This window comes from Saccostrea echinata, unplaced genomic scaffold (genome assembly GCF_033153115.1).
Source record: "Saccostrea echinata isolate AGI-Se365-2 ecotype Australia unplaced genomic scaffold, CSIRO_AGI_Sech_v1 ptg000002l, whole genome shotgun sequence".
Taxonomy (NCBI): Eukaryota; Metazoa; Mollusca; class Bivalvia; order Ostreida; family Ostreidae; genus Saccostrea; species Saccostrea echinata.
In genome coordinates, this window is record NW_026889751.1 from 29,474,992 (window position 1) to 29,493,158 (window position 18,167).

The 18,167-nt window shown below is 33.9% G+C and overlaps 3 protein-coding genes and 1 long non-coding RNA gene across 4 annotated transcripts; 3 read left to right on the top strand and 1 right to left on the bottom strand.

The window, feature by feature from the left end:
* Positions 1-229: 229 nt before the first annotated feature.
* On the top strand, positions 230-3,894 carry LOC133202492 (uncharacterized). Its single transcript, XR_009723251.1, has 3 exons — positions 230-272; positions 622-702; positions 3,826-3,894. It is a non-coding gene; the product is annotated as an uncharacterized LOC133202492 (long non-coding RNA).
* A 2,480-nt stretch (positions 3,895-6,374) lies between these two features.
* On the top strand, positions 6,375-7,413 carry LOC133178242 (uncharacterized). The gene is made up of 3 exons (XM_061312986.1): positions 6,375-6,570; positions 6,831-7,309; positions 7,399-7,413. Exons 1-3 carry the CDS (start codon positions 6,375-6,377, stop codon positions 7,411-7,413), a joined length of 690 nt encoding a protein of 229 aa, XP_061168970.1.
* A 7-nt stretch (positions 7,414-7,420) lies between these two features.
* Positions 7,421-8,084, top strand: LOC133202499 (tripartite motif-containing protein 2-like). Its single transcript, XM_061338342.1, has one exon. The coding sequence runs from the start codon at positions 7,424-7,426 to the stop codon at positions 8,060-8,062; it is 639 nt and encodes a 212-aa protein (XP_061194326.1). The 5' UTR covers positions 7,421-7,423; the 3' UTR covers positions 8,063-8,084.
* Positions 8,085-12,532: 4,448 nt separating this feature from the next.
* Positions 12,533-14,493, bottom strand: LOC133176785 (threonine aspartase 1-like). Its single transcript, XM_061311857.1, has 4 exons — positions 14,377-14,493; positions 13,586-13,660; positions 13,165-13,238; positions 12,533-12,904 (listed from the first exon to the last, which is right to left on the bottom strand). Exons 1-4 carry the CDS (start codon positions 14,471-14,473, stop codon positions 12,833-12,835), a joined length of 318 nt encoding a protein of 105 aa, XP_061167841.1. The 5' UTR covers positions 14,474-14,493; the 3' UTR covers positions 12,533-12,832.
* Positions 14,494-18,167: the final 3,674 nt, after the last annotated feature.

Below are 18,167 nucleotides of genomic sequence, written 5' to 3' on the forward strand. Positions count from 1 at the left end.
AGTTATTATAATGCCTGATTGGAAGAAACAAAGAAAGGATATTTTAATTTTGCTCAGTTGCACCAATATCTGTTATACATGTGTATCTATGAAAAAAATCCTGTGGATAATTTGTCAGACAGAGAGATAGAGAGAGGAAGGGCTTTTGATAATTGAAAATCATGCATTCGTTACTTTTTTTGCTTTGTTCAAATGATTTATTCACATTCTGTTTTTTTTTCTTTTTCAGCAGATACCTCGGTAATACAGAATGGGTAAAAAAATGCACAAAGGTTAATCACATCATGCTGCATTGCAGTGAGTTTATATGCAGAGAAATTTACCATTAAATGAGATTTTAACAAAATAGAAATAAACAGTAAAACACACTTGGCTGTATGTTTATGCAAACAATTTTTTTGAACTGCAAATTATACCAATACATGATTCAGCATATTCTGCACACTTAAAAATGATTTACATATTTGTATGATTTGCAACTAGTGCAGTGCAATTTGTCAGTATTGTTCATTCATGCAGTTCTCTTTGTGATCTAACTGCAAATACATGCATATACATTTTTATTTGCACTAATTAAGTTAAGAGGATTGTATTAATTTATTATTCATATTTGTATTTCAGCAGTAACAGAACAATTTATCTGATGCAAGCATCAACCATGAGAATAAGAAAGGAGGTTAGGTCCAAGGAGAAGGTATGTTTGTAACTGGTGATGATATGTTATTGATTTAAACAGATTGTAGCAATTAAATAGAAAGAACAATTGTAATTTTGCCAGTCAGAAAAAAACAAAATGAAACATTTTTGTAGCTCAACTGAGTCAAAGGCTCAAGGCATAGGGACTTGAGACAATCTTAGCAAAATCGAGTATATAGTATAAAACGGCTCCCCTAGTATACTATAGCTATATACCTGATTTTGCTAAGATTGTCTCAAGTCCCTGTAGCTCAAGGTAGCTTTTCTGATCAAAATTTGTCCATTGTATGTTGTTGTTGTCATTGTAAACTTTTCACATTTTCATCTTCTTCTCAAGAACCACTGGGCCATTTCAAACAAACTTGGCACAGATTATCCTTGGGTAAAGGGGATTCAAGTTTGTTCAAATGAAGGGCCACACCCTCTTTCAAGGGGAGATAAGTAAGAAATAGTGAAAATTGGCTGTATTTAAAAATCTTCTCAAGAACCGGAGGGCTAGAAAAAAAAATTAAATTTAAGTGAAAGCTTCTTGACAAAATGTAGATTCAGGTTTGTTCAAATCCCCAGGGGTAGGGTGGGGCCATAATAGCCAATCAAAGTTTTACATAGAAATATATAGGAAAATTCTTAAAAATCATCTTCTCATGAACAGTAAAGCCATGATTGGTGATATTTATATGGAAGCATTCTTAGGTAGTGTAGATTCAAGTTTGTTCAAATCATGACCCCTGGGAATAAGGTGGGGTCATGATGGCCAATCAAATTTTACATAGAAAATCTTTAAAAATCTTCTCAAGAACAGCAAAGCCATGACTGGCGATTTTCATATGGAAACATCCTCAGATAGTGTAGATTCAATTTTGTTCAAATCATGACCCCTGAGGGTAGGGAGAGGCCACAATGTGGGATCAAGTTTTACAAAGTAGTATATTGGAAAAAAAATCTTTGAAAAATCTTTAAAAATCTTCTTCTCAAGAACAGCAAAGTTATATGCTATATGGATATTGACTATTGAGGCATCCTCAAGTAGTATAAAATTCCCCTCCCCCCACCCCCCTCCAAGTAAACTTTTCAATACTGAACTGATTTGTGCTTTTTCCTAGCCGATGTGCTCAGGTGAACCCATGGGCCTCTTGTTAAAGTCTTAATTCTTGTCAAGAACAGACAGGTCACGATAAGTCATTATACTCATATTATCTTGCTAGCATCCTCTGAGATAGTGCAGAGCAGATTCAGATTTGTTTGAACCATATTCCCTGTGGGTAGTGTAGGGCTACAGTGGGGGATCAAAGTTTTATTCTGAAATATTTAGGGTAAAAGCCTTTTAAAAGTCAGGCCCACCGTAAATCATATTATTATGCATGAATAAATTCATCTTAGTAAGGATTCCCATAATCTAGGGTTAAGGATGGGCCATAATTAGGGGTAAAATATTTCTCTGGAAATAGTTAAGGAGGGGGGATCTTATGTAAATATTGGAAAATCCTTTTTGTTCATTTCATGGATCTTAGGCTAAGAGGGGGCTAAAATAAGTTTTCATAATTTTATTTCCAATTTTAAGGAGACTTAAGTTTGTTTTTTTATCTTTCTGTCTTTCAATTAATCTTTAAATATCAAACTAGCAACTTAAAATAGCTGGTTATAAATAATCAACAGAGCTCACAAACTGTATGTGGTAAAAATATCTACAAATATCAGAGAAAGGAAAACAATATTTTGGGGCATAGAAAAGGGGCTTAACTCTTATCATTACAACACATGTGAAAAATGTGTGTTGTTGAGAAACATTTGAATATAGTGCCGTCTAATTATGTACAGCTAAACTTCAGTATCTTAAAATCAAACAATGTCGACTACCTGGGGTATGTTGACATTCATCAGTATTACCTGGATAAATGATTTGTTAACACTTGGAAATGCATATGATTTATTTCTATTTAATTGGTTCATTTTGTACAAATCTTTTTCTCATGCATATTGTTGATGAACATTATTATACCTCTACTGATTTTTTCCCTATATAACATTAGATCGATAGATGTGACTATTTCCCTAGAAATCGTTAATAATGGACTAATCCCCGTGTGTTAGTCAAGTGAGCTAATCTCTGCTTCGAAAGCTAATTCTCGGCTATCTGTAATCCTCTAGGTTTTACTTTAACATTGGTATGATATGTGAATGGACTAATCCTCATGTGTTAGTTCAGTGAGCTAATCCCTGCTTTGAAATCATGCTATCTGAATCCTCTAAATTTTAAGTTTGTATCGGTATAATAAAACAGTTAAAAGTATATCAATGAGGGAGTTAGCAAAATTCCAGTTCCCCTCGATCAGGACTATTTCCCTCGGCTTCACCTCAGGAAGTAGTCCTGGCCTTGCGAAACTGGAATCTTGCTAACTCCCTCAATGATATATTTTAACTGTATAATAATAAATTGATTTTGCATCCATATATGGCATATACTACTACATGTATTCCAATAACAGCATGTCACTTTGTTTGATAAAGCATGCAGTTTCACATGTTGATCACCATATTTTTCATTGATTGGACATTTAATTTCAATGATAAGAAATACTATTTTGCACATGAACAGAGAAGCCGACAATGGTTTTGACTGACCATGTGTTGTTGCTTATTACAAATGCTGTCATTGTAAACAATCATTCGGTGCGACTGCTCAGTATTATTAGTGTATTGCTGGATTCTCTATGTCATATGCAAAGTAGTATTCATTTCATTGAAATTTAACATCCAGTCAATGAGAAATATGGTGTTCAACATGTGAAACTTAAGCATGCTTGATCTAACAAAGGGGCACGCTGTTATTGATATGATAGTATGATATTTTTTATATACTCAGTTTAGGGTTCAACTTTGGTATCTCGAACACTGAGTGATATCTTGATCACTATGGAGATGTCAAAGTCATTTTGAAGTCCTTTGAACCACAATTTTCTTCTTTGTATCTTACCCTCAAGCTCTCAACCCCTTGAATATCTCAAAGTTTTTCATTGGTCCCATTGAGTTCAAGATTATAATTTTTGACTGTATTATATTGATTCAAATTAATGGATGATGCATTATAAATAAAACAATCTTATATATTATTGCATTTATATTTTCCAGGCAATGTAACAAATAATTGCTGAATTCATGAGGATTGGGATGAATCTTTTCTATTCTTAATAACTGTCCAAACATCATTAGAGGATCCCCTCCTAAGAAAAGAAGAATTTGTCTATTCAGAGAGTCCATAGTTTACAAAATATTATGTAACATAAAACTAGTGTCTTCATATTTTATTTAATTATAAAACAGTAATAGAATATGTTTGAAAAAAAGGAGGGGGCTATAACTAGCTCTCACTGGTACTGCATGTCTAATATACGTGTATTAGGTATTTTAATTACACATGTATTTTTAAACAGATTATCAGTAAAAGAAACACAATGTTAGTCTTTCAGTGGCTTTTATTCAGATTTATTATTTTAAAAAATGGAACTTGAATCTGCTTAAATAGGAAGGAAAAAACTAGAATTCAGTAGGTACATGTACATGTATTTAGTTTTGTTTATTATAAGTTGTTTAAAATTTAGGGAGCTTGTGAAGGATATCTTAATATTATTTAAAAATTTATTCTTCATAGTTAAACAATTTAATTATTATTATAACATATGCTCTGTAATTTACAACTTCATTTGTTGTACAACATTCCATTGTCTGTCTACCTCTAGGAGTTCATTTCTTGAAAATAAAAATGAATACATGATGTTTGTTCACATTGCCATTTTTTTATATACGAGTCCTGAGTTATAAATTTTGTACATACCTGTATGTACATTTTTTGTGAAATAATTTAACTTTAACCAAATATTAACTGAATGTAATTTTGTAGGTAGATACCTTCCAGAAATATTTACATCTACCAGGTACATGTGAAATCAAATACTGTAAACTTGAAAATCAGGATATTTATTAAATGGAAATCAAGTTACACATTCATGTATAGTGAAATTAGATAGACTGTGTTGTTGTTATGTTTATACTAACTCAACATAAACATTGATCGGATGTGATCCTGATTAATTAAATAAAGGATATGAAACCATAATAATTTCTTCTTTTTTTTTGCAATTAATTACACTTTACAAATTTCAGACTTGATGTATCTAAATTGATAAAAGAAATTGACTATACCATTAAAAAAATCTTGAGTTGTCTCTCTTTGTGGAAATAATTATCTGTTGCAATGAATGCTCCCTTGGGTTCATGACCCTGAATATTGATAAGGTTGGGAGGTGTGACTATGTCAGGATGCTTTCACATAAGTTTCATCTTTTCTGGCCCAGTGAGATTTTTAAATGATTAATTTTTAAATTGAATTTTTACTGTTTCTTCCTTATCTCCCCTTAGAAGAGGGTGTGGTCCTTCCTTTGAACAAACTTGAACCCCCTTTACCCATGGATACTCTGTGCCAGGCTTGAAATTAGCCCAGTGGTTCTGGGGAAGATGATAAAATTTAACAGGTTTATGAAAACAACACCAAAGACAACAACAGACTAAAGACAATTTCTTATCAGAAAATTCACTTGAGCCTTCGGCTCAGGTGAGCTAAAAATCAAATATCAAGAATGTAATCAATCAAGAAATGCACAATTTGATAGTCACTGAGACAGGAGCACTAATTCTTCAGTGAAAATTAATAACATAATTATTATTACAAAGTATTTACCTTTAAGCATGCAGATTTACAGAGTTTTACATAAGCATCTTCTTTTTGTGTTGAGTGGTATCCTGCACCTGGAAGAAATAAATAAAACATGATGTAGAATTTTTATTTCTGGCTATTTTTATCCCCTTACCCAAACTGAAAAAAAAAATAATTGAACACCATAATTACAAATATTGTCTCAGATTTTTCTGTTTGCCTGATCATGATAAGGAGCACATGGCAGGTATGACCGATCGACACAGGATGCATACGCCTCCATGGCACCAGATCCCACCTCAAATGTTTTTAGAGACGTGTCCGTGTTTGCTCTGCTCCCGAGTTGTATTGATTCAGTGGACTTTTGACCTTCAGATTATTGTTCGTTATCTCCATATTTCATTCATATCTACTACTCTAATTTTTTGGTGTGGTAAGAGAAATAAATACAAGATCTTGCCAATTCTTCATCTGCTCATGCAGAATGAGAATTATTTTTATCATTATTTATTACTCTAAATTTACATAATAGAGCTAGCCTGTTACTTTTCTGATGTTTTTAAATTAAAAAATGTCATACTAAACTACTTAATTCAGATCAATGTTAAAACACTTCTGCATTTTGAATAGCAAGGTATTTAATTTCCTTTCTAAACCAGGAAGTATAAACACCTGACAGGTAGATAAGACAGGTAAGTTTGTCAAATGATCAGAGTAGAGAAATAGAACTTGGAGATCAATGGAAGGACAGCCGCCATTACTGAACTGTCAGGTAAAAAATACAGGAAGAGAAACTAATTTGAAAACAGTTAAGTTTAGTTGGTTTTAACCATGTGGAACAACATTCCCTCATTTCTTAGGTCCTCCTGGATGCAAAATGTATGTCTTTATTTATCTCTTATGTAAATATTCCAGATAAGAATGTTGAATTTCATTTTCAGATCGATATTGAGCTTTGAAATTAATCATGGACCCCCATACAAGTGCCCAAGACGTGATGCGATGTGACCTGTGTGAGACCGCTGTGGTACAGATGCACTGTGATACATGTCTTGTCAACCTGTGTACTGCTTGTGTAGGAAAACATATGATTTCTGATGAATCCGAGGATCACAAAGTCGTCAAATTTCAGTCCAGAAAATCTATCCCCCTCTACCCTGGATGTACAACTCATAGCAAAGAACGATGTGAAATGTACTGTAATCAATGTGACATTCCTGCTTGCAACACCTGTATTGCATCTGATCAACATCTTGGTCATAATTTTTTGAAAATTCTACAAGTTTTAAATGAAAGAAGAAACAAAATTATGAAAGATGTGACTGAACTAAATGAAATAATTTACCCAACCTACCAGCACATTGCCTCTGATGTACAAAACAGAATGAGTCATTAGAAAAAGAATGTGGGGGTCTCTCAACAGCCATAACAAAACATGGAGAGGACTGGCACAGAGAAGTTGACAAAATTGTCAGGAAACTTAAAGATGAAGTTGATGAGATGAAAAACACACAGTTACAAACTCTACAGAAACATCTGGATGAAATAAACAAGAAAATTTCTGACATCAAGGATGAAATTGATTCAGTTGAAATGGCAATAGACACTAATGACTTGTCAAAACTGTTTAGTATAACATCCAATGTAGATATATACAGAAATCTTCCACACAAAATTATGCTATCTTTACCCAGATTCATGCCAGGAAAAATCCAAGGAGAAGAATTAAGTAAACTGTTTGGAACATTATCATCAAGTTCTTCAACATCAAATGAATATGGCTACAGTATGAAGACAACCCAGACATCACTAGAAGCTGGATCCTTTTCACCAGTCAAACAGCTGCTTGATGAACCAGAGATAGTCACCACCATAAACACTGGGTATGCATACCTTTTTAATGTGAGCTGTCTGAGTGATGAAAAACTCTGGACAAGTGGAGGTGACAGCACTGTGAAACTCTTCAGTATCAATCAGGGATCACTACTCAGGTCAATCAGAATTGACTCAGGGTACATGCCATGGGACATAGCAGTGACAAAAAGTGGAGATCTAGTTTATACTGATTACAGAGATAGAACTGTGAACATTGTGAAGAATGAGAAGATAGAGGAGGTGATCAGACTACAGAACTGGAGACCTCGTAGTGTCTGTAGTACCTCCTCTGGTGACCTCCTGGTTATCATGTACAGTGATGACAACACACAAACAAAAGTTGTCCGTTTCTCTGGCTCCAGAGAGAAACAAACCATTCAGTTTGACAATAAACGTAAACTTTTCTTTTCTTCTAGTTGGTATAACATATACATTAATGAGAACAAGAACCTGGACATCTGTGTGTCTGACTGGGGAGCTAAAGCTGTAGGGGTGGTCAATCATGCCGGGAAACTGAGATTCAGGTACACTGGACATACTCCTGCTCCAAAGAACAAACCATTCAGTCCACGAGGAATCACCACAGACAGTCAGAGTCGCATCCTTACAGCTGATGATAAAAATCACTGTATCCACATCATAGACCAGGATGGACAATTCCTCCGTTACATAGACTGTGGACTGAGTGATCCCCGGGGACTGTGTACAGATACAAATGACAATCTGTTTGTTGCTCAGTATGGAAACAGACAAGTAAAGAAAGTCAAATATTTGCAGTGAAATACATCACTGTGTCGTATGCTCTATACAATTAAAAAAGATATATCTTTTTTTAACTGATAAACCACTATACTGAACTACGGAGATTTATGTATTTTTTTTTTAAATCTAATAATTCATTATCAACAGGGAATTGAAAACAGTATGTAGATATAAAAGGGAAGTAAAATGCTGCATACATGATATATTTCAGATAATGTCAGAAATAAAAACAAAACTTATATAATATTTTCATTAAAATGAGTACTATACACAGGGTTAATTTCATCACATGTAGTGAATTGCCTTCAGTGATGAGTAAGTAAAATGCTTGCTGGTCCTTGATGCTCACCTGTCAGTGAGTTTTGTGAGGATTCCTAATACTCTCTGAGAGGCATTTTTTTCATATGTAAGGTCTTTTTTTTAAATTCGGAAGTGTAAAATTATCCTTGAAATTTCATAGACCTTGTGGCTTGAGTCATCTTTTTAATTTAAACACTGATAAAACATACAAACAGACTGCATGGTTTTGTGGTAAAGAACTGTTTGTAAAACATTTATTAATGCCTCTTTACCTATCCTTTCAATATGATGATTATCATTTAAAAAACTATCCCATGCATGCATCCCCTTTCTATCCAGCCATCAGTAAATTATCAAATAATTGCATGTCTTATATCTATCTTATTTAGAACAGTCCCGGGGGAAGGAGGTTGCCAGATAAAAGTGATAGTGGGGTGTTTAAATACAAAGTAAAGTGAACATAAATACATGTATAACATGTATATCTGGCAAATATAATACTAATTTAACAGTACATTTTATTTACCAGAAATATTTATCTTCTTTAACATTTTTAGTAAAATTGAAGATAAAGGATTTAGACTATCAATTCGCTCTACTTAAGCCTGCCACAGTTTTGGTCAAACCTTTTCAGTATTCCTTAGAATATCTATCATACAAAGACTCAGGCCCTAACGCTGATTTTCCAGGTATCCTACCCATTTGGAATTAAACAAGACATTCCAGAATTTTGAATCATTATTCAACTGTAATATATCACATTTTTATAAAAGAAAAAGACAAGAGGCCCACTGGCCTTATAGGTCACCTGAGTATTATGTAACAAATTTCCAACAATTGAATTTGGTTCATGTTTTGAAACAGAGGCCACAATTTTGAAAGAGGCACCATATCTCATCATAATTATACACTTAGCATGCTTAGTTTGATTACTTAATACCCAGAGGCAGAGCAGAAAAACAAAGAAAAAATGCATTTCCACCATACAAGATATAAGATTTTATTAGTCCAATTTGGGCCCCCGGAGGAGCAAAAAAGATTTCCAAACATGAAACAAAAAAGGGGGAGGATCCAAATGATAGAACAAACCTGATCTTAAATATAATGAGCAGTGCTTAATTGTATAATCATTGATAAATGCATCTACAAGAGATATACTGAATATACATATTGTATATGTTATAATAATATATAGTCAAGTAACTGGAAAGATACATATATGCATATCAAAGAACAGAAGAGATGATATATTGCCATACATGTACATGTATATACATCCCCAAATATATTTAAATTTTTCAGTTAAGATAGATTATCAAGGAATCTTGCAAGTGATCTTAGGATCTCGGGGTCTTCATTAGTCATGATCCAATGAAATTGATTATCATATGATAGAGACTGAAAATGTTTACATTTATTATTACAAATATTTATGAGTTCAAGTCTTTGTATACTAAAATGAGGACATACAAGAAGAAAATGAATTTCATCCTGAATCTTCTTGTGATCACAAAGGGAACAAATTCGTTTATCTTTAGGTATTTTTTGATATCGTCAAATTTCAATTTTAAGCCTGTGAGCTGATTTTCGTAACCTTGTTAGGACTGATCTATGTTGATTGTTTTTTAAAATATTTAGATAGGGTTCAAAACAAAATTTAGTCTTTGGGCAAGTGAAGGTAGATAATTTACCATCTTTATGCAAATTCCTGTCTTTTTCCCATGTAATTTTATAGAAATTAAGTAATATTCTTTTCAAGTTTATTTTAAACTGTTGGAGGTCGCCCGCGTGGCGCAGTGGTTAGAGCGTTCGCTCTAGAGTCGTGGAGTAAGGAGTTGATCCTTACGTCGAGGATTCGAATCCCACTGTGGGACGTGGAGACCGGTCCTTTGGATGAGACCGTATAAACCGAGGTCCCGTGTCGCAGTAGGTGCTGGCACGAAAAAGATCCCTCACTGCTCAATGGTCTTGAGTGCCAAGTATAGGTCAAAATTTGTAGCTCTCCACCGGCAAGTGGTGGCGTCTCCATATGAGTGAAAAATTCTCGAGAGGGACCTTAAACAATAAACAAACAAACAAATAAACTGTGGGATTGACATACCTAAAACATCACTAAGTTTAATATCAATATGGTTAAGTAAGAAGTTAATACAAGAATACCATATAATCAGTAGTGCCCCACCCCACAGGACCAATGACCCTGGGGCCACACATTTAACGATTTTGGAAAAGGTGCCCTTGCTCATCATAAATGTTTGATTAATACCAAAGAGCAGATTTCAAAGCATTAATCCTTTTCAGTATATAATCATTAGAGCCCCCCCCCCCCAGTACCCCTGACACAGGGACCTTGAAATTCACAATTCTGGAAGAAGCACCCTTGATCATCATTACTAAGTACTTGAATCATTGCCATAATATCCAGGAACAGAAGAAAGGACTTTCAAAGAATTAATGCATTTTCATTATATAATCATTAGAGCCCCACCCTAACACCAGAACCCCTGACCCAGGGGCCATAAAAATCACAATTTTGAACGAGGCACCCTTCCTCATCATAACTATGTACAAAGTTCATTGTTTTAATACCCAGGAGCAGAGGAGAAGATTTTCAAAGAATTAATTCATTTTCACTATATAATATATAGAGCCCACTAAATAATCATTAGAACCCCGCCCCAATCTAATTTAAATTAGATGTTCCGAATCCGCTAACGCTTCTCAAACATCTAACAACATCCCATACGGGGTCATGTCAGAGCGACCTTTCGATTATGAATAAACATGAACATTTTGGCTAATCAGATTCAAGCTTCTGTATACGATTCTAAAATTAGTTCCACGGCTACATGTTAACATTATCCATGCTCAGTAGTCTGTCTTACGTTGAATTAAAGTAATTTTGATATAAATTGAATGTATAGTCCGCCAATCAGGCATTCTTACCTGAATATTGCAAACGAAAATGCACAAACTATATACGATATCCCACACGTCACAACACGGCCTTTGTCATACATATTTTGTTTACTACGAAACTCCTCGGGCGTTTAGGTTTGGCAGTGAAAAAAGAAACGCATCCAAACTATAAGCCAAGATTTTGGAGAAGGTGATTTCATTGGCTAATTGAAAGGTCGCTCTCACATGACCCCGAATGGGATGTTGTTAGATGTTTGAGAAGCGGTAGCGGATTCAGAACATCTAATATTTATTAGATTGAGTCCCGCCCTTACACCAGAACCCCTGATCTAAAGGGCATAAAATTCATAATTTTAAAAGAAACACCTTTGCTCATCATATCATGTACATAGTTCATCGGCTTAATACCCAGGAGTAGAGGAGAAGATTTTCAAAGAATTAATGCATTTTCACTATATAATCATTAGAGCCCCGCCCTAACATAAAAACCCCTGACCCAGAGGCCATGACATTCACAATTTTGGAAGAAGCACTCTTTCACATAATTACTATAAACATAGTTCATCGGCTTAATACCCAGGAGCAGAGGAGAAGATTTTTGAAGGATTAATCCATTTTCATTATATAATCATTAGAGCCCCACCCTTGCGCCAGAACCCCTGACCATGGAGCCATGAATTTTGGTAGAAGTCTCAATGCTTATCACAATCATGCCAACAGTTTGACTGCTTGATGTCCAGGATTGAAGAAGAAGATTTTTAAAGATTGCATTTATTTTGATGGTTTTAGCCATACACCTCAGGCCCCAGGGGGGCAGGGACCATGAAATTCATAATTTCTACTCCCCCTCACCCATAGATGCTATATGCCAAAATTGGTTGAAATTGGTTCAGTGGTTTCAGAGAAGAAGCTGAAAATGTTTAAATTTTAATGCACAACAGACATTGCACGACGACGGACGAAAACAGATAGCAATATGTCACCTGAGTAAACACAGGTGACCTAAAAAACAATATGCCAACATTTTAGCATTTTTTGAATTGCTTGGAAACAAGTAAATATCTATTTCATACTGATAATGCCTCCTGTTCTAATCAAGCCATCCATTAAGATTACTGTTCTAGGAGAGTGTTTATGATTCACATTGTTTGTTTGTTTTCTTGAATAGTAACCAACAACCAATTCTGAGAAGGTAGATTTTATTATCTTTTACATTAATTTGAATCTTTATAAACTTCTCAAAACCAGAGACTGGAAGTGTAACGCAGGCAAACAAAATATGATTGAATGATTTTGTTTGTTCCCTTAAATGAACACATTAGAGGTGGAAAATGCTTCCCTGGTATTCCATCATGACTTTTCATAAAGACACTCCAAACACTGTTAAGGATTTCCTCATTCAGTCCCAGTATATCATCTTATATCGACACACCAGCTATGATGAAGGATTTCCCAGTTATGGTATATCTCCTGACAGCTGCTATAGAGGCGGTGAAGGATTTGCCTGGTCTCTACGTATAGACTCACAATACTTGGTTTGTGAGGACATTCCATTGACATAGTATCCTTTCATATGGACACTCCAGACATAGTGAAAGATTTTCCAGGTATCCCACCTTCTGGGAGTCGAGACATGACAACCTAGAATTATACATCACCAATTACCTAAAACACATTATGTAATGTAAGCTTTCCAAATAAATATTACTCTATAAAGAGAGCATTATTAATACTGAAACACCTCACACTGTTTAAATGTAAGAATAATGCCATAAAAATCCCTAAAATAGATGTGTTAAACTTTCTGCCTTTCTACCACAGATTATTTACGATTCTTGGTTGGAACAAAATTTAGAATTACTTTCCACAAACTTTGTCTGAACAAATATTAAATACACTACCTTTGGTTTCTTTAGTGAAGAAGACATATACCCCATACACATGCTATCTGTAGTGTGACCCCACACTAATTCCACTGTAAAATAAAATTCAAATAACATGGTGTGCATAAATAATTTACCAGAAATCATTTAATATATCATAAATACATGTACTATGTACCAGAAGATAAATATCACGTATCAGAAGATAAATTTTCATGTATCAGAGGATAAATTATCACATATCAAAAGATAAATTATCACTTATCAAAAGATAAATTATCAAGTATCAAAAGATAAATTATTGATGAAAATTATTTTAAAGACACACTCAGGAAGATATCAGCAATATACATGTGCAAGAATCCAGTCAAGTAAAATAATTTTTAATTTAATAAAATTGAACATGTCATTAAAAGTACTGTTTAATTGCCATGGATACCTGTTTCATCTTCATTCTGTCTGAGAGCCAGCACCCCAGCTAACTTATCATCCTCTTCTTCCAAAAACTCTGACTCTATCAAGAAAAGAAATGCTAATTGGCATTGAAATAAGTTAAGCTTAAAATTGATGAGCTATATTTATTGTGAATTTTACCAGTCCATTAATACTACTGATTTTTTTCATCTACTGTTACAGAAAATAACCCAAGATGTTCCGATTTAAAGAGAAAACTTGAATAATTCTTTTTTTAAAAGGAGTGGAACAATTCTAGACTAGCACAGTCACCGACCTAAAAAGCTATTTTTAAAGCAGTTGGACAGTCCCAGACTAGCATAGTAACTGACCTAAGAAGTTATTTTTAAAGCAGTTGGACAGTCCCAGACTAGCATAGACAGTCCCAGACTAGCATAGTCACTGACCTAAGAAGTTATTTTTAAAGCAGTTGGACAGTCCCAGACTAGCATAGTCACTGACCTAAGAAGTTATTTTCAAAGCAGTTGGACAGTCCCAGACTAGCATAGACAGTCTCAGACTAGCATAGTCACTGACCTAAGAAGTTATTTTTAAAGCAGTTGGACAGTCCCAAACTAGCATAGTCACTGACCTAAGAAGTTATTTTTAAAGCAGTTGGACAGTCCCAGACTAGCATAGTCACTGACCTAAGAAGTTATTTTTAAAACAGTTGGACAGTCCCAGACTAGCATAGACAGTCCCAGACTAGCATAGTCACTGACCTAAGAAGTTATTTTTAAAGCAGTTGGACAGTCCCAAACTAGCATAGTCACTGACCTAAGAAGTTATTTTTAAAGCAGTTGGACAGTCCCAGACTAGCATTATCTTCCTGTTGTATAGACAAGGCACACTCTCTGGCCAGTAATGTCTTCATGATGTGTTCACCACTTTCTGTTGGAAAATTACATCAGATTTACAACTAAAACATGAATAAATGATCAACTGAGGAAAGCAACTCAAATTTAAAATTATATAATTTGAAATTAAAATGATGGTTGATTGATATGCAATTTTTTTTTACTTTCTCAGGGGTGTCTTTTTCTAATTTTTTATGTTCATTTTACAGCTACAGAAATTAAAACAAGGTAGACATTGTTGCAGCCTAATATGCAGAAATGCCTGAAGCAGATTAAGTAAGTAATTATGTTCATTAAAACATCAAGCACAATACACTATTGACCTAAGTGACACAACATAAGTTCTGCAAATTGATGAAACTTGCTGAATAATCTTACTTTCATGTGTCACATGTAAAATATTTTATTCACATTCTATTGAAACTCAAAATTTTCTGCAAAATAACAAATATGCTTTTAACTAATAATGTTCGGATTGCACAACTGCATTTCAAAGACTCTATTCCTTTTTGTTAAATCTGAATTCTTTTGAAGATTTTGCTATTTTAAGAATCTGTGCTTAAAAAGAAAAAAAAATAAATATGCAGGCCAAGTATTTCCCTTACCAAAAACATGTTAAAGCAAAGTCATAGGAAAATGATGCTTTTGGTTATATGTGAATGCTATTTTGGAACTTGACAATAAGTATACACAGTTGTGGGGGGATGGGGGATTAGTTTAATGTATACAAATCCCTAATTATACTTATTTGCAGTTCACTGTGTAGAAGCGGACTAGGGTAAAGTGCGTTACCCTAGTCCAAGATGGCAACAGGCAAATATGCTTCGATTATTTTGCACATAGTTTACGCATTATACAGGCTTACATTATGTAATGGATGGTTTTATTTTAATAATTTTAAACAGAAGTATGTAGCTATATATTGCAAAAAATCTGCATGGTATGTGCAGGTTAAAGCCAAATTACGGGTAGAAAATTCGAACAAGATTAGGGTTACGCAAATTTATGACTAGGGTAAAGATTTTCTGACCTATTTGAGTGATTAGGGTAAAGCATGTGTAAAATGTCATTTTGCTTGTTTCAGGGTTTAGAAAATGCTATTTCAGCAGACTGAAAACGCACTCTGCCAGTAAATTCATAATTCATTGCACCAAAAACTATGTAATTTAAAAATTCTCAGTGTGCTGACAATTTCTGGAAGAGCACAGTGGCCTAATTTTGTTCTAATCAGTTTAGGTTTCTGCTTATAAAACAAATTCTTGAAAATTTTGTTGATTTAGATATGGCAAAAAACTTTTCAAATATCTACAGATCAATCAAGTATCATCAATAACATGAAAAAAAAGAATGAACAGAAATCATACACAAAATCCAGTTTAAACAATACAGATTATGAGCAGAGCAAACATGGACTGAAAATGAAAGCAGAGGAGGGACAAGGTGCCCTGTCCACCGGTAAAACTTGCTGTGTTCTCTTTGTCATGATCAGGTACATGTAAATGAAAAAAATGACCGAACAATTCATATGAAAAAAGTCAGTAAACATGGATTGTGTTAATTTTGTAAACAAGGTCATTGTATCAAACATGGAATTTATGTTATGTTGACTTTAACCGAGATGGTTGATATCTTGTGTCATCAACTTATGCATGTGTATACTCTCTCTCTCTCTCTCTCTCTCTCTCTCTCTCTCTCTCTCTCTCTCTCTTACTTTTTATATTTAGATTTGCATATTATACAGAAAATGTTATTTTACTAGCACTTTACGCCTTATCCTAGATTAAGAAAAATGGGCAAAATAAAGGAGATGGGTGAACAAGGCGTGCAGAATGCCTATAGCTTTAGATATGTAAAATTCATATTCAATTTGTGAATTAAGTATTTAGAGTAAAGTTCTCTTTATTGCAATTTATAAAATTATGATAAACAAAACTTTTCTGTGGAAAATTTTCCCGGCAAAAAATAATTCTGTTATTAAAAAAAATAATGTGGTATTCGCGCGGTTCGAACCCTAGCAATAAAAATCCTGAGTATCATATTCCTTTGAGACTAACGCGATAACCACTACGCTACACAACTCCTGATGAATAGTGGCATTTACATCATGTTTGTGATATGAACCTTGATTAAATGGACTTTAAGTATTTCTCGGAAAATGCGAATGTTGTGTCATAAAAGTGTATTTTTAAGCTATAGTGGGTCTTGGCTCCATGTTTTTGTTAACCAAAAAAAAAAAGTTTTTACGCAAAAAAACCAAAAAAAAATCTTTTTACGCAAACTTGAGGATAAACTTTCAAGAAAAAATATTGATTTTGCAAATTGTGGAGAAAAGTTTGTTATAATTGAGATTTAATTTTTCATCTTCATGTTTGTCACACTAAAGGCACTTTGCTTGCCTTGTTCGCCCATCTTCTTTGCTGTTCCTATTGAGAAAACTTTGGTAAAGCATTTGTCAAGAGTAAGATAATGCAGATTAACCTGGGCTTAGACTCAAAAAAATTGTTAGTTTTTTCATAAAAATTGCACTTAAGTACTTAAAATATTCTTAACTCAGTAAAAAATGGTATTCAAGCATTCAATGAATTATTCTTAGAAAATCAGAACACTTAAATTCAATCTTTCAGCAACGCATGGAAAGTCTTTCCGAACAAAAGGTGCGCTCTTTTGTGATGGAGGTGTTTAGTTTGACTACTACATGTATATTACATCATATTTGTCAAAATAATTTTGTAAATAGATACTGATAGGGCTATGTCCTCATCATTGCACATTTATGTTTCGTTTTGTTTACAGATTTATGAAATTTATCAATGTTTGATATTTTTACAATTAACATTATCATATACTTTAAAACAAAATCCGACACTTGTTTCCATGTTTGCGATCTAGTGTAAAAAAGTCTCTTGCTGTGACCTCCAGTATAACAATTAGATTATTATATTGATGATGTTTTGTCAATAAACATTCAAACACTGATGTGTTATGTCCCATTAAACCCAATAAAAGACACCACATATTCTGACACGTTGTATTTTTGGATGTTTTACTAAAAAAAGACATTGATGGTAAACTAAAACCAAAGCTTAAAAGTTCATGATAAACGTGATGACTCCAACTTTTTTCATCATCTTCCCTTATTTATTTAGCAATATATCATTTTTTTTTCATATCTAAAACGATGCAGACTGCTGACGCATAAGTTGGTGACACAATTATAGTATCAACTATTTCTTTTAGAAGCCAACATTTCGCAAATTCTGTGGTCAATGCAATGATCTTGTTAGCAAATATATTATGTAGTTAGCTCGAATGTTGACTGATGTCTTTGATATAAATTGTGAGTTCATTGTTTTCCTAATGAATTGTGAACACATTTTCCGTTTATTCAATTAAAACGAAGGATACATGGCGGAGGTAACCAATCGAAAGATGATGCCTACTCCCCATTACACCTGATCTCACCTCTGATGTTTTCCGTGGTCCTTGTTTGCTTATTTTACAATTTGTATTGTAATTTGTATTGTAAAATGTAGGGAGATAACGAACAGTATTCAAGCGCAAAAGTCCATTAAACAATACAAAATAGGAGCAGAGCAAACACGGACCTCCAAAACATCAGAGGTAGGATCAGGTGCCATGGAGGAGTGAGCATCCCCTGCCGACCGATCACATCCGCCATCTGCTCCTTGTCATGATCGGGAAATAACGGAA

Excerpts from the sequence above, each read along its gene's own strand:
- LOC133202499 (XM_061338342.1), top strand. The coding sequence starts at position 7,424 with ATGCCATGGGACATAGCAGTGACAAAAAGTGGAGATCTAGTTTATACT.
- LOC133178242 (XM_061312986.1), top strand. The coding sequence starts at position 6,375 with ATGGACCCCCATACAAGTGCCCAAGACGTGATGCGATGTGACCTGTGT. Across the intron at positions 6,571-6,830 it reads TATCCCCCTCTACCCTGGAT|CCATAACAAAACATGGAGAG; the intron begins GTACAACTCATA and ends GTCTCTCAACAG.
- LOC133176785 (XM_061311857.1), bottom strand. The coding sequence starts at position 14,473 with ATGAAGACATTACTGGCCAGAGAGTGTGCCTTGTCTATACAACAGGAA. Across the intron at positions 13,661-14,376 it reads CTTTAAAAATAACTTCTTAG|AGTCAGAGTTTTTGGAAGAA; the intron begins GTCAGTGACTAT and ends TTTTCTTGATAG. Across the intron at positions 13,239-13,585 it reads ACAGAATGAAGATGAAACAG|TGGAATTAGTGTGGGGTCAC; the intron begins GTATCCATGGCA and ends TTTATTTTACAG.